The sequence below is a fragment of the Sinohyriopsis cumingii genome, chromosome 12, assembly GCF_028554795.1.
Source record: "Sinohyriopsis cumingii isolate HCF-2022 chromosome 12, ASM2855479v2, whole genome shotgun sequence".
Lineage (NCBI taxonomy): Eukaryota > Metazoa > Mollusca > Bivalvia > Unionida > Unionidae > Sinohyriopsis > Sinohyriopsis cumingii.
In genome coordinates, this window is record NC_142972.1 from 118,227,844 (window position 1) to 118,241,163 (window position 13,320).

The 13,320-nt window shown below is 34.0% G+C and overlaps 1 protein-coding gene across 1 annotated transcript in view; it reads right to left on the reverse strand.

Moving 5' to 3' along the window:
• Positions 1-13,320, reverse strand: part of LOC149787328 (uncharacterized) — a 147,997-nt gene that overhangs the window by 60,616 nt on the left and 74,061 nt on the right. Inside the window, exon 4 of the mRNA XM_089977870.1 lies at positions 10,389-10,482. Coding sequence (XP_089833996.1) covers positions 10,389-10,482 — 94 coding nt within the window. The remainder of the gene's footprint in view (positions 1-10,388; positions 10,483-13,320) is intronic.

Here is a 13,320-nt window from a genome sequence, read left to right on the forward strand (position 1 = left end):
AACTAAGTAAGTAAGATGTGGAATTTACATGCTGAGTTGTCCAATCTACAAACCACCACCGATACTGGATGATTAATGATATCTGTTTTAATGAAAAAAATACCAAAGATGACACGAAAAGTTTTCAGGAGATTTAGATGTAATTTAAATGTATCCATTTAAGTACTTAATTAAATGTTTTTAATACTTTACTGTTGTTTATATGAATAAAAACATAACTTGTTACAAATTTATTTGTTAATATCATGATGGTGTGGCAAGCGTTTTACTAGGATAATTACTTAGGTAAAACCTAGGTCTCTTAAAAATCGGCTCAGGTTGAGAACTTTAGCATTGCTAATTTGATGGCTCGCTTCTTCCTTTGTTACAATGATCCCTCATTGCAAGAAAGATAACTGCATTTAAGTCTTTAAGGGAGGTAAATAATGTTATTGAACTGGGCTATATATGATTAAAGATTCAATTGAAAAACTTTCATGTTATGAGTGTTTTTTGCTCAAGACTATACCTTAGCTGAAACTTTGGTCCAACAATCGTGCCAATTAATATAATCAATTGATGAATGTAAAAGAAAAAAAAGACCCAAGATTTATAATTAGAATAAAGTTATGAATCTTAACAAATAGTTTAATGGTAACATTTACTGAATATATTCCAAAACTTTTAAGCAAGTGTTAAGTAACTCAAAGTGACCTGAATAGGATCAAATTTGAAATTTTAATATTAAAGATACATGTGTATACAGCTTTCATGTATGAAAGGTATTGAGTCAACAAGCTGATATTCTTTTTCTTATGCAATGCTTATCAGTCCTAGAGGCATGTCAGCCCAAGCTAAGGCATTCAACAGACAAAAAAATCAACATGCCAGAAACATTTGATGTCATGTCATTAATACCATGCAGTTTAACTTATAAGAACCCAGGGTTTTTCCCACTCTCTTGAAGTCATGCCTATAGTTCTTTTGACATGGAAAATTTATGAGTGATCATGATAAATTAAATTTTTTTTAAAAAGGAATACAAGGACCATATGTATTTACTATGCTTTAATATTGCTTAATCATTATAGGTTTTTTCAAATCTTTAAATATGATAAATTCTTAGTTGTTACCTGAAAAAGGTCTCAAGTGGCCTGGTATCATTCACCTGGCTTACATAACATTTCACAAAGCAGGCTCATGGAGTATTTTAAGACTACAACAAAACCTATTCCATGACAAGCTACAAAGCTAACAAAACTGATTACAGGATTGGGTGACTAGACTACCCATCGTATGGGAGAGAATTACCACGTTCTTTCAGGCACTTTGTCATTCAATTGTAAGAACATAACCCATGTAAACTGTCTCCCAACTTTTATATTATATTGATTTTACCTACTTTACTTTAGTACAACCTGCCTTGAAAGACCACCTCTTTTGCCAAAACATTATGGTCTCTCATAACCGTTCAGAATGCTATATAATCAATAAATGTGTGCATTGAGAGTATGGTCTCACGTAGCAGTGGTCTTTCAAAAGAGGTTTTACTGTATATCCTAATAAATACTCTTCCTAATTTTATGGGTTATATTAATATGCACAGCCTTTTATAATCAAAGCCATCCACAATATTAGCTATCATACTAAAAGTGATTTAAAAAAAAACAAAACAATAGTAACGACAAGGTTTCAAACATGCAAGATCACCACATTAAAATGTGTGAATCTGGATTTAGATTTCTTTGGATGTTTTTAACATTGCTTTAACAATTGTTTAGACATGTTGCTATGATATCTGTAGTGTGAATCTTATCTATTTTAAAACTGCCAACCATTTATATGATGATATAAGCTAGTATTCTAATTTTGATGACATTTGGAACAGATTTTTGTTTGCTTTCTGCTGATTTGAAATGACACTTTTGCCGAATTATTGTCGATATCATGCAAGGAAATGGGAGTTCAATGCCCTTCCCAAGGTCAGCAGCTGCTGACCTTACCTGACCTGGATGCATAACGAACCTGCAATCTCAGCTTATTTGAGTCAGACACTCTACCAACTGAGCTACTGTAGATCAATCATGGTTTACTGAGGGGTGTTAAACTCTGTCAATGATATGAAAAATGACATTATAAAGAGGCATGGGTCTCGTTCATAGTGAAACAGTCTAAGCAGTTGATGGCATCAGCAAACATTAAAAGTTTGAACAAAACTGGATCACAAATATGGCTTCCAGAGTAATCGCAGAGTCAGTCGATTAGATGCAAGATTACATCAGTATGTCTGGATCTTGTTCATTATAAATAGATTTTTATAATATAAGTCTATATTTCTATTTTGATCAAATTGAATCAGAAATAAAAATCCTCAAGTAGCAGTGAGCTCTGCCAATCAGATGCAAGATTAAGAAATCATATGCATTCAACTGGCTCATTATCCAACTTGTACAAGGACTTAATGTTAAATATAAAGCCAAGCTTAACCAAACAAGAGCAGAGCTATCCAATGTGGTAACAAAAACCCAGCCAATAATATGCGAAATCACCCCATTAATATGTGTTTACTTGCTCATTATCTGAGATCTTAATAATAAAAGTTTAGTTCAAGTTTAATGAAAATGAATCAGAAATATGACCTCAAAGAATGGTTGTTGTTGTTGTTGTGGGGTTTAACGCCATTTTTCAGCACGATAGGCTATACATGGCGGCCAGTATTAATGGTGGAGGAAGAACCCGGAAAACCCCGGAAAGAACCACCGACCCACGAGAAGCTACTGGCAGGCTTTCTCACATGCCCACATTGGCTGAATCTTAGACTCGAACCGCCGCAGACAGAGGTGAGATGGCAGTGATCCGTAACGAAGAGCGCTTTAGACCACTCGGCCACTCGGGTCAAAGAATGGTAACAAGCTCAACTAATCCGATGCAAGATTACTTCATTAGCACCCATCAATCTCCCACATTAATGAATACATCCAAAATATGCCCATATTTCAAGTTTGATCAAAATCAGATCAGAAAAAGACAGCTTACTGAGGGGTAATGAGCTCAGTCAATTCGATGTAGGATCACCTCATTAGTATCAAAATATGTTTCTGTCACCTATTTAAGTATTCTGTAGTATCAAGGATATTAAAAAATGCACAAAACTGTCATTTCATTCATCAATTTATAATTTCAAACCTTGTTGCCAGGGGATCCCAAACATTGTCAACTCGTTGGAGTATGCAAGGTTGTTCAGTCTATTATATTTTCATGCAACAGATGTGATGTAGTTCATTGTTTTTGATAATCTCACAAATTACACAAATTTTCAGTAATGTGTACAAGAGTTCAACCTTTTTTTTATTTGTTCAATTTGTTTTCAGAAATGTTAAAAGTAGACATTGCAAATATTGGACATAGACAACAGTTTTTACTGCATGGATTGGTCTAGAAGCCAGAAAAGGACAGTGAGAAATGTCTGTTTACACTGAGAAGTTGATTCGAAATGACAGTGTTGACTGTGTTATGGATTCCCTGGTAACAATGGTTAGAAGATATAAATTGATAATGACTAAATTTTGTTTTATATCCTTGATGCTTTTCATTTTATACTCATTAGTTAGGTACAAAAAAACATGACTGTGTGTGAATACTATAGACAGTAACTCTCAGATGACCCTTGCTGCTTGGCTCATGAGCCACAAGTGACTATACTGGTGGGGAAAGAAGTTATATCACGCATATTATTTTTGTACAGGCATGACTGCAGACTTTCATGTAAACAAACTGTTCATATATACTGACAGAAAAAATTATGAAAATGTAATTGCACACTTTTAAATTCTGAGGTAATATAATGGTTGTCTTAACTTATTTTTAACAGTATAGTCATCAAATATGCTTTCGTGACTTTTGGTGAAGATGTGCTGACGCTTATGGAAATTTACATACCAGAGGAGATTCAAACCAGTTGAATACAGAAGTTTAAATTTAATTCTTGCTTTAATTTAGATGACATTATCAATTTATGGAAACATCAGAGCATTGCATTAAGTCAGTACATATTCCATGATACACTTTGTCTTGTTGAAGTTTCTTGACGTATGTAGTATTCGTTGTTCTCCTTACGTTTGAGCAGATTCTAACGAAAATAGGGACACAAGTAAATAGTTTCATCAAGTGATTTATTGTCAAAAATGATAATTGCCTGACTTAACTAAACAGACTTTACTTTTCCTATCAACATCCCTAATGAAAATAACTCAAATTTGTCACAAAGTGCCAGTAATGGCATTCAAGTGGAGTAACACCAATTAAACACCATTAATTCATTTTTCAATCATTATGTAATTGTTTACAATTATTTGTAAATGTGACAGGGAATTTATGGACGCTGTTCTGATTGGTAAAATCTCTAACAATTTTAGACCACTATACTTGTGTGTGCTTCACACAATTTGAAAAGTGTAATCAAGCCTGTGAGTTCATTGAGTAATATTTAAAATATATGCAAACAGTCCAAATCTGATCAAAAAATCATATTAGAAATATGGTCTTCAGAGCGCCATCAAGGATAACCAAATTGGCGCAAGACCAGGTCATAAATATGCATGCATTATCAAACTCATCAGAGACTTTGATGTTATGATGTTGAATGAAACTGGATCAGAAACATGGCTACATACAATGCATGATGAATGATGGAACGATGAACCATGTATGCAGGATCTTCAAATAAGTTCACTTGGCTTTATGACCAGGTGAGCTAAAAATGGATAATTCAATTTTTTAACATGTTTACTTTAATAATAAAAAGGGATCAGATAGCAATGGATTACAAAACGTGTAAATGTTTAAATGTTTATATTTTGAGTGGAAAGATATGTAAATGCAGTAACAATAAGCAACATGAATAAACTACCCATTATATGGTACAATGCATTTGCCTAAATATAGCAATGACCATGTGCAAAATAATGTACAGAACCTGGGAATTCCTTAACTCTGGTAGCCACCTAAATCTGCAGTTCAGCCTGTAACTTTCAGATGACACTATAACCCCAACTGTGGAGTACCCTCATACCCATCTACTTCAACATTACCTGCTACTTGCAATTTTATGGAATGCCTCTTGAAGAGGATGGCTTTCAGAGATCATTACATGTACTGTTTTTAATCTCCCAAAATAACCAACTTGAATTGCTGTACCATAAAACACCAAACCAAAAAGAGTAATTTTCCTTTATGGGCATGCCTTAATTGGTCTAACCTGGTGACATAATGCATAATTCATACAATAATAAAGGACTCAGTGCCATAAAAAGATGTGTTATTAAATACTGGTCTACATGACCTTACAAGAATATCAAATGTCGTGTAGTAGATGCATGCTAATCTGACAGTAGACGTGGTTTCATATCCCGTAGAATGAACATTTCTCAAAAATATGTATTAATGAAACTGCAACTGCTGAGAAAAAAGTAAAATAATAATAAAATACGCTTTTAAAAAATTCAATAACAGCTTGAGGAATTCCTGAAATATTGACATTGGAATGAAAATGACATGACCTTACTTCCCTCTAAATCCATACAGTACTTACCTGTGGCACATATACATTAAAATTTTGCTACTCTGGTATACAATGTAAATTGCTCTGCAAGGTCAATAGATACTACCGATGTAATAGACTGAGATATGCATAACCTAACTGGTAAGTTCTGGTAAAGCAATCACATTGGAAAAACAGGTTTGCATTAAACACACTAAGTGACAGAAATTAAAGATTAAATCTGGTTTAAAATTTTGATTCAGGTACTGTTAATTAAAATCTGACATTTTATTTAGAATACCACTCCTATGATCAAAAATCACACATCCACATACAATTCAGTATGTACTCCAATTCACTATCAATACACTCACTGATGTGGAGAACAAAATTTGAACTGTTAATCACAGCGAACATTTCACCTATTACATGACTGAAATAAACTGAGCATGTCAATCAATTTCTTCTATTCAGTTGAGCTGTTCCTTGATAAAATCAATTTAACACTGTTGCTACAATTTGCAATTCAACAAGGTATGTCCTGTCATTATCTCTTATACACTGAGCCATATTCATTGAACTGTGTTGCCACTCCTTCAGGACAAGATAAAAAAAATCACTGCCACAAACTTTAAATGTGTTAAATGGATGATCAGGAGAGCCACTGACTGTCCATCAATTTGTTGGTCTATCCATTTGACATCAACTCTTAGATTAATGTTCATGTTTAGCTTAGACTTGACAACAATACTTTAAGATACCAATGTTTCATAAGGATCAGCATTAAACCATTTTCATTGTTTTTAGTGAATATTTGATGATTCAGTGATGTGTCGGGTTAAGCATGGCTTTGGAAAACTAGTGTCCCTTGAAAGAACTGATGCTCTACTTCCTGAAAAGAATGTCCAGAAATGGGGTGGCAATGGTCAGAGGAAACTTGGGCAAACTGGATGCCATAATGGCATCATTCTGTACTAAGTAGATATCATAAGAAGTCTTCTGGTGAAAACCCAATGTTAAAATGACTTTCCATTAGAGTAGCAACAACAAGATTTTTCATGAATGGCTGCAATACTATAGTATCAGTACCATTCTGATGTTACAAGAAGACTTCTGGCAAAAAAACACCATGTCAAAATGACTTTCACTTAGGATGAGTAGCAACAAGTTTTTAAAGATGGCTGCCATCATGGCCATATTTGGTGCAGGATCAGTAACATATTCTTTTGAGACCAACCAGACATTCTAAGAAGTTTTCTGGTGAAAACCCAATGTGAATATAACCTTCCATTTAGTAGAAGTAGAAATAACACAAGTTTCCACATAGATCCTTTGGTGGTCATATTGTATGTCAGATTGGTACAATTGTTTCGCTGAAAAACTAACTGAACAACGCAAAAAAGTGTACAAGTGAAAACCCCATATAGATGAGACTTTCCACTGATGAGTAGCAATAGTAAGATTTTAAAGATGGCTGCTGTAGTGGCCATATTGGATGTCAGCACTATTTTCATTAGGATCAACAAAACATCATAAGAAGTCTTTTTGTGAAAATTCTATCATGATATGACAATCCATTACTTAGGAGTTGTGATAACAATTCCTCAAGAGTGCCACTGTAGAAACCATACTGGATTTCCAACCAACATTTAAGACTAGCTAGACATCTGAAAATCTTCAGGTGGTTTTTCATAAAATCCTTGTGCATCATTTTATTTTAGAAAATATTTATTTTGTTTATACTGCTAAAAAACTAAAGTATCAAAATTATGAAAAAAAAACTAATTTTTATTAAAATATACTGCAAGAATAAGGGCACACTTTCACTATCAGCAACACAAAATTTATCACACATGATAACACTCATAATAAACACAGCTCACACTTCATATTCATAGTAAATATTACCAAGGTATATCTTGTGTTCAGGCTAAATAAAAATGTGTCATATGACACCACATGCTTTTTGCTTTTTCCAAGTTAAAAATATCATATTCACCTGGATTTATGTTTTGCAAAACAACATTGTACAGCATTTTGGTTTTCTAGCTGAGGCCTGCCAAAAGTCATTTTGTGCACTTTTGATGCGAAACTTGTTCTTATACAAACTGTAAATTCTCAGGCACTCTGTTAATCAGTCCAAATATGTCAGATGTTTTTTTCCAGTTTGACATCAATTAACACTGTGGCATATTAATATTTTGTTTGTGACCAAGTTAAGACCTATCCAAATCCAAAATTCTGACAAAGGGCCTATGACTTGGACTCTTCTTACAGAAATTATCGGTACATGAGTACCCCATTTACCAAATTCTGGTGATTTCCATAATTATTATCATTTAAATAATTACTGATAATAACTTATTCATCATTAACATGAATCTGATAAAAAAACAAAGGAAAGTGACCGACCATTCACTGAACCATTTGTGGTATGAATACATGAAACAAAAGTTTGTTTAATGAAATAAGAAACAGTGAACACATTGATAAGTGTTCAATGCACAAAGGTATAAAAATAAAATGGAAAATATATAATACAAAAATGCCCCATCAAAATTAAAGTCAAATCAGAAAGAACACTGTTAAATGTAGTCTCTGAAGTCATCAATTACCTAAAGTTTAAAGCTGGAGGGGGATCTGGGGTGATGGATTCAGGGCTCAGAGCAATATCACAATAAACTGTTCACATTCCTGGCATATCATACACAATTATCAGTTCAGCCCAACTGCAAACAGCAAAGATCATGATCTGCCAAGGCAAAATGTGCCTGCAGATAAGGGTCTATATTGTTTATTCTACTGATTACTCATAATTGCAAAGACCCAGATCTGCCAACACATTATGCGATGGCAGCTCCGAGTCTGTGCAGTTTGTAGTTGGACTCATCTTAAAGGCAAACATAAATATAAATGTAAAACCAGTCAGTCACTGTTTAGGTAAGCAAGCATTCCATAACCACTGTTAGCTGAGTAATGGTCCCAACTACATATGTCCAGTAAGATGCTTCTTATTGCTACCCCAAGTACTCATGAACCCAACTATTCCTTTAAAAACTTTCCCTGCTACTGATGTTACAACTTTAAACTAAGTATAATAAAAGAGTGAAAATCTTAAATTTTGTAAAATTCAATGAATAATTTACTTCCCTATCACACAATGTGTGTGTGATTTGAAATTTTAACACAGCTTTAACAATTTTTAAGTCATATCACTACAATGTGTGCAGTGTGACAGTTTACAGTGATGTCTATCACTGGGGCATCAAGCCGCAGACATGTAGCATGATGTCCCACCCAGTTACATTATCCTGACACCTGGCAGACCAGTCCAAACACTAACCTCTTAATGCTGAGTGCCAAGTGAGGCAGCTGTTAGTACCATTTTTAAAAGTCTTTGGTATGACTTGGCCGGGGATTGAACCCACAACCTCCCACATATGAGGCAGACACTTTAACCACTAGGCCATCAGAGCGGTTATAACACAAAGGGAAAATTATTTTAAAAACTTACATTATTGTGAACTAAATTCCAAAAGGTCCTAGAAGTTCTATCACAAGTCCAAATTTTGAAGTTCTAATTAAATTCTAATGGTGTCCAAATAAGTTCCAAAAATGAATCTGTTGATATTCTTGTAGTTTCAAACGTGCTAATATGCCAATGGCCTGGAATGTGGTGATGTGTTGACAGTCTTTTGATGTATCACATTAATATAATCTAAAATGTTCACTATAATTCCAGATTAATATATATACTAATTTGGAATTGTTGTTTTTGCATTTATATTATCCACAAAGTGTTTAATATATATATATATATATATATATATATATATATATATATATATATATATATATATATATATATATATATATATATATATAATTGTGCTTTGTATTTCCAGTGAATAATTTAAAAAATAAATCCATTCAAATTAAAAACTTCACACAACAATAAGACTGACTCTGCTTTGGATGTTAAGGCAAGAATGTTATTTTTCAAGTAAACAACATTATATAAAAAGCTATGACACAATACTAGAGCCAGGGTGTTGTCAACAAGTTTAGGAAATATTTAACTGAAGACAACATCCTACATTCTGACAGAAGAAAACATATTTAATTCTATTGATAATGTTCTGAACATTTAACCTATGTACAATGAGACTAGAACTATTTGGGATTCATTAGCTATGCATGATGTTGTTTACAAAATAAATGTTACTGGTTAGGTACACCCTTACATTGATTTGGGACAAAGCTCTATTAGAAAATACAGATATACATAACATATAATCACTGAAACATAACACCAGGTACTTCCAATGATACAGAATGCAATGTAACAATATCAAACAAGGTGTAATAAGAAAACAATTATGGGTCAATCTTATGATGTACTTAATAGCTGACTAATTAGCAATTAGGACTGACAAGTGGTTAAATACAAGTTAAACTATACTAAATGTTAAACAACCAATCAAATCACAATAAGAAGCAATTTTTCTTGGCAACACTCAGACTAAAGCAAAACGGTAACCTGATACCATTTTTTAGTGTGTGGACTAGGTTTTTGAGGTAGCCAGGGTCTGAAGTTAAAATAGCCAAGGAAAGTTCAAAGTCTCAGCCAAGATATACATGCAAACAAGAAACCAAATGCTGCTTAACGATGTCAAGCACTTGAAAAACGTTCAAGCTGTTTTTATCATCTGTTGTATTTTGTGAGATATATTTTAAGTGATCAATGTGATTTTTCATTAGTCCTAAAAGTACCACATTATATCCATTTTTTTAAAATCACATTACCTTTTCATTACAGCCCTAAAGCTATCATTGCAAGAGTATACAAAGAATATTCAAGCTGTCTTACCTTCGTCGTATGTTGGGGAGGATCCAGGGGACAGCAACTTCCTTTTGATTAATTTTCCATCGGACTGCGGAGTTCTGACATATAGTTTTGTCTCCTGAAAAACACAGCATAACTAATGTCAGTCATTCAAGAAAAGTTTAAAGACATCAGCAATTACAAGAGGCCTCATGTAAAGACAGTTCACAAAATGTGTGAAAATACATTTGAATGAAACTTGCAATTCATCATCAAAATGTGCCAATGCCAACATAAAGGTCAAAAATGAAAAATTTCGTTGCAGTTGGTGATCTACCCATAAAACGCATGCCAAATATATATTTTTAAATAAATTAATCTAATTATCATTATTTCCAGGTTCAATTTCAGTTTGCTTTCTGGTTTAGCTAACATAATGCTTCCCACAGTTGAATGAGTGCCTATATTATAATATAAAGCCAGAGCTCTATACAACGATACATTAAAATGGGTATTATGGGAGTAAAAGTTCAGGGGTGCAGAAACTATGTCAAAATCAAGTTGTCCATGGAGAAATACATTAAAAAGTTTACTTGTCTGTATCAAAGACCCAGTTGTCCATATTTTCACTGTCAAAAAGAATAGTGGAGAACAGGGCTGTTAAGATGTTTATTAAGCTGCACTATTTAAATGCATGCAGTATGGATCTGTGACATGTAAAATATACTGGACATTTCAACTTATTTTTGCTGCCGTTGTTGTTGTAGTGTTTAATGCCATTTTTCAGCATAAGATAGGCTATACATGGCAGCAAGTATTAATGGTGAGAGAAAACCCCGGAAAGAACCACTGACCCACGAGAAGCTACTGGCAAGCTTTCTCACATACCCACATTGGCCAAGCCCGACACTCAAACCCACACGGACAGAGGTGAGATGGCAGTGATCCATAATGGTAAGCGCTTTAGACCACTCAGCCACTTGGCACCCCGATCAAATCTGGTCTTTCAAACATGCACCAAACACCTGAAACCTGAATGGTGTATGTGTGTGATTTTGATTTTTAACGTAGATTTAAAAACAATTCAGTCCTACCACTACGATGTCTACAGTGTGGCAGTTTATAGTGATTATAGCACATAAGCATCATGCTGCAGACATGTAGCATGATGTCCTGCCCAGTCTCATTATCGTGACACCAGGCAGACCAGTCCTAACACTAACCTCGTAATGCTGACTGCCTAGCAAGGCAGCTGTTAGTACCATTTTTCTAAGTTTTTGGTATGTCTCGGCCAGGCTTTGAACCTGTGACCTCCCACATCCAAAGCTGATGTTCTAACCACTAGGCCACTGCAGTGGTTAAACCTGAAAAAACATCATAGTTTATTCTGTATCATCATACCACATGGACTGTGTTTATTACAGGACCAATACCATACAAAATGCTTACAATTAAATTGTTTTCTCTAATCTGAACACCTTTAAAAATGTAACTATCTGCAAAAAAATACATAAAATATAGTTTATCTACAGCTTTGTAAAGTCTTTAAGTTGCTTGAAATCCTGCAAAAAGTATTTGCAATGATTTCACAAAGTTTATGTTCCAAAAAAGGCATCTCTGAAACAAAACCATGATTCCAGTTCATGTCAGTGATTATATTATGGGTATGTTCAATTGTTTAAATTGAAACTAATGAAATTGTGAAAAATGGAATACACTGTACATGTATACAAGTTTGACCAACTAATGAAATTGTGAAAAATGGAATACACTGTACATGTATACAAGTTTGACCAACTAATGAAATTGTGAAAAATGGAATACACTGAACATGTATACAAGTTTGACCAACTGCATGTGGATGTATAATTTACATGAACTGTTAAAAATACAGAAGAACCTCTCAGAATGACTGACCCTATAGAACTGACATGTCTAAAACATTTCAAGACAGAATTATTTTTACCATGGCTGCTTCAAAACTACACCATGTAAGTATTGGGCATGACTTTGATAAACACCTGAAATATTCTACCAGGTAAACCATAATAATTTAACAATTTTCTCCTTTGTTACATTTTGATTACATCATATGTTAAAGGACATAAATGTCAGTACTGAAACCAATCTACATGTAGTAATACAGGTGTTTCAGTACATACTTCTGAATGTCATTCAGTACATACATGTACTTCATAATGTCAGTCACTTAAGTCCAGTGAGGTTTAAATAAACAAAGGAAAGTTTTGATGCTGGAATACATGATAAAATCAAACAATTAAAGCAAAAGAGTCGGTAATTTCCAGATCAATAGGGAATGTAAATGGTTTGTGTCAATGAATAATTAGATAAATAAAGGTACTTGGGATGAACAATAGTATATATGTTACCTTTTAAATATTTCAAAAGATTGCAAAGCAGAAGTTATATCTTAGAACTGGTGTTTACTTGAAACATAATTCACTCTGAAATTACCACTATGCAGGTCTTGTATCTCATTATCAATTAACCTGAGGTCCAACTAGACATCAGGGTGTGTATGGTTTCATGACAATCTTCCAGATAGTTTAGGAGGAGTAGTGATAATAAAATAGTGCCAACAGATGAGCCGACAATGGACAATGGACCACAGACAGTGAACAGGCCTGGCACAACAACTCAAGTAGGTTATTTAGTGCAGAGAAAATTAAAAGTGAATTGACAAAGGACACAAAAAGAGTAGCTGACCTGGGCCTAACCACTGTGTCAATGTGGTTCCTTCTTTCATTAGTGACCTTGTACAACATGTACAAGGATGCTTTCGGCCCATTCTACACCACTCACCCACCCACCCCCAGGAAGATGTCAGCTCAGTTCAATATCTGACCAGGTTGGTTCTCATCAGCTCTCTTGTCATGCCCTTGGGAAAGGCACTGAGCCATGACCTCAGTAAGCTGTAGCAAAGGTGTTAAAAAGTGCCATTAAAACTATTATTATT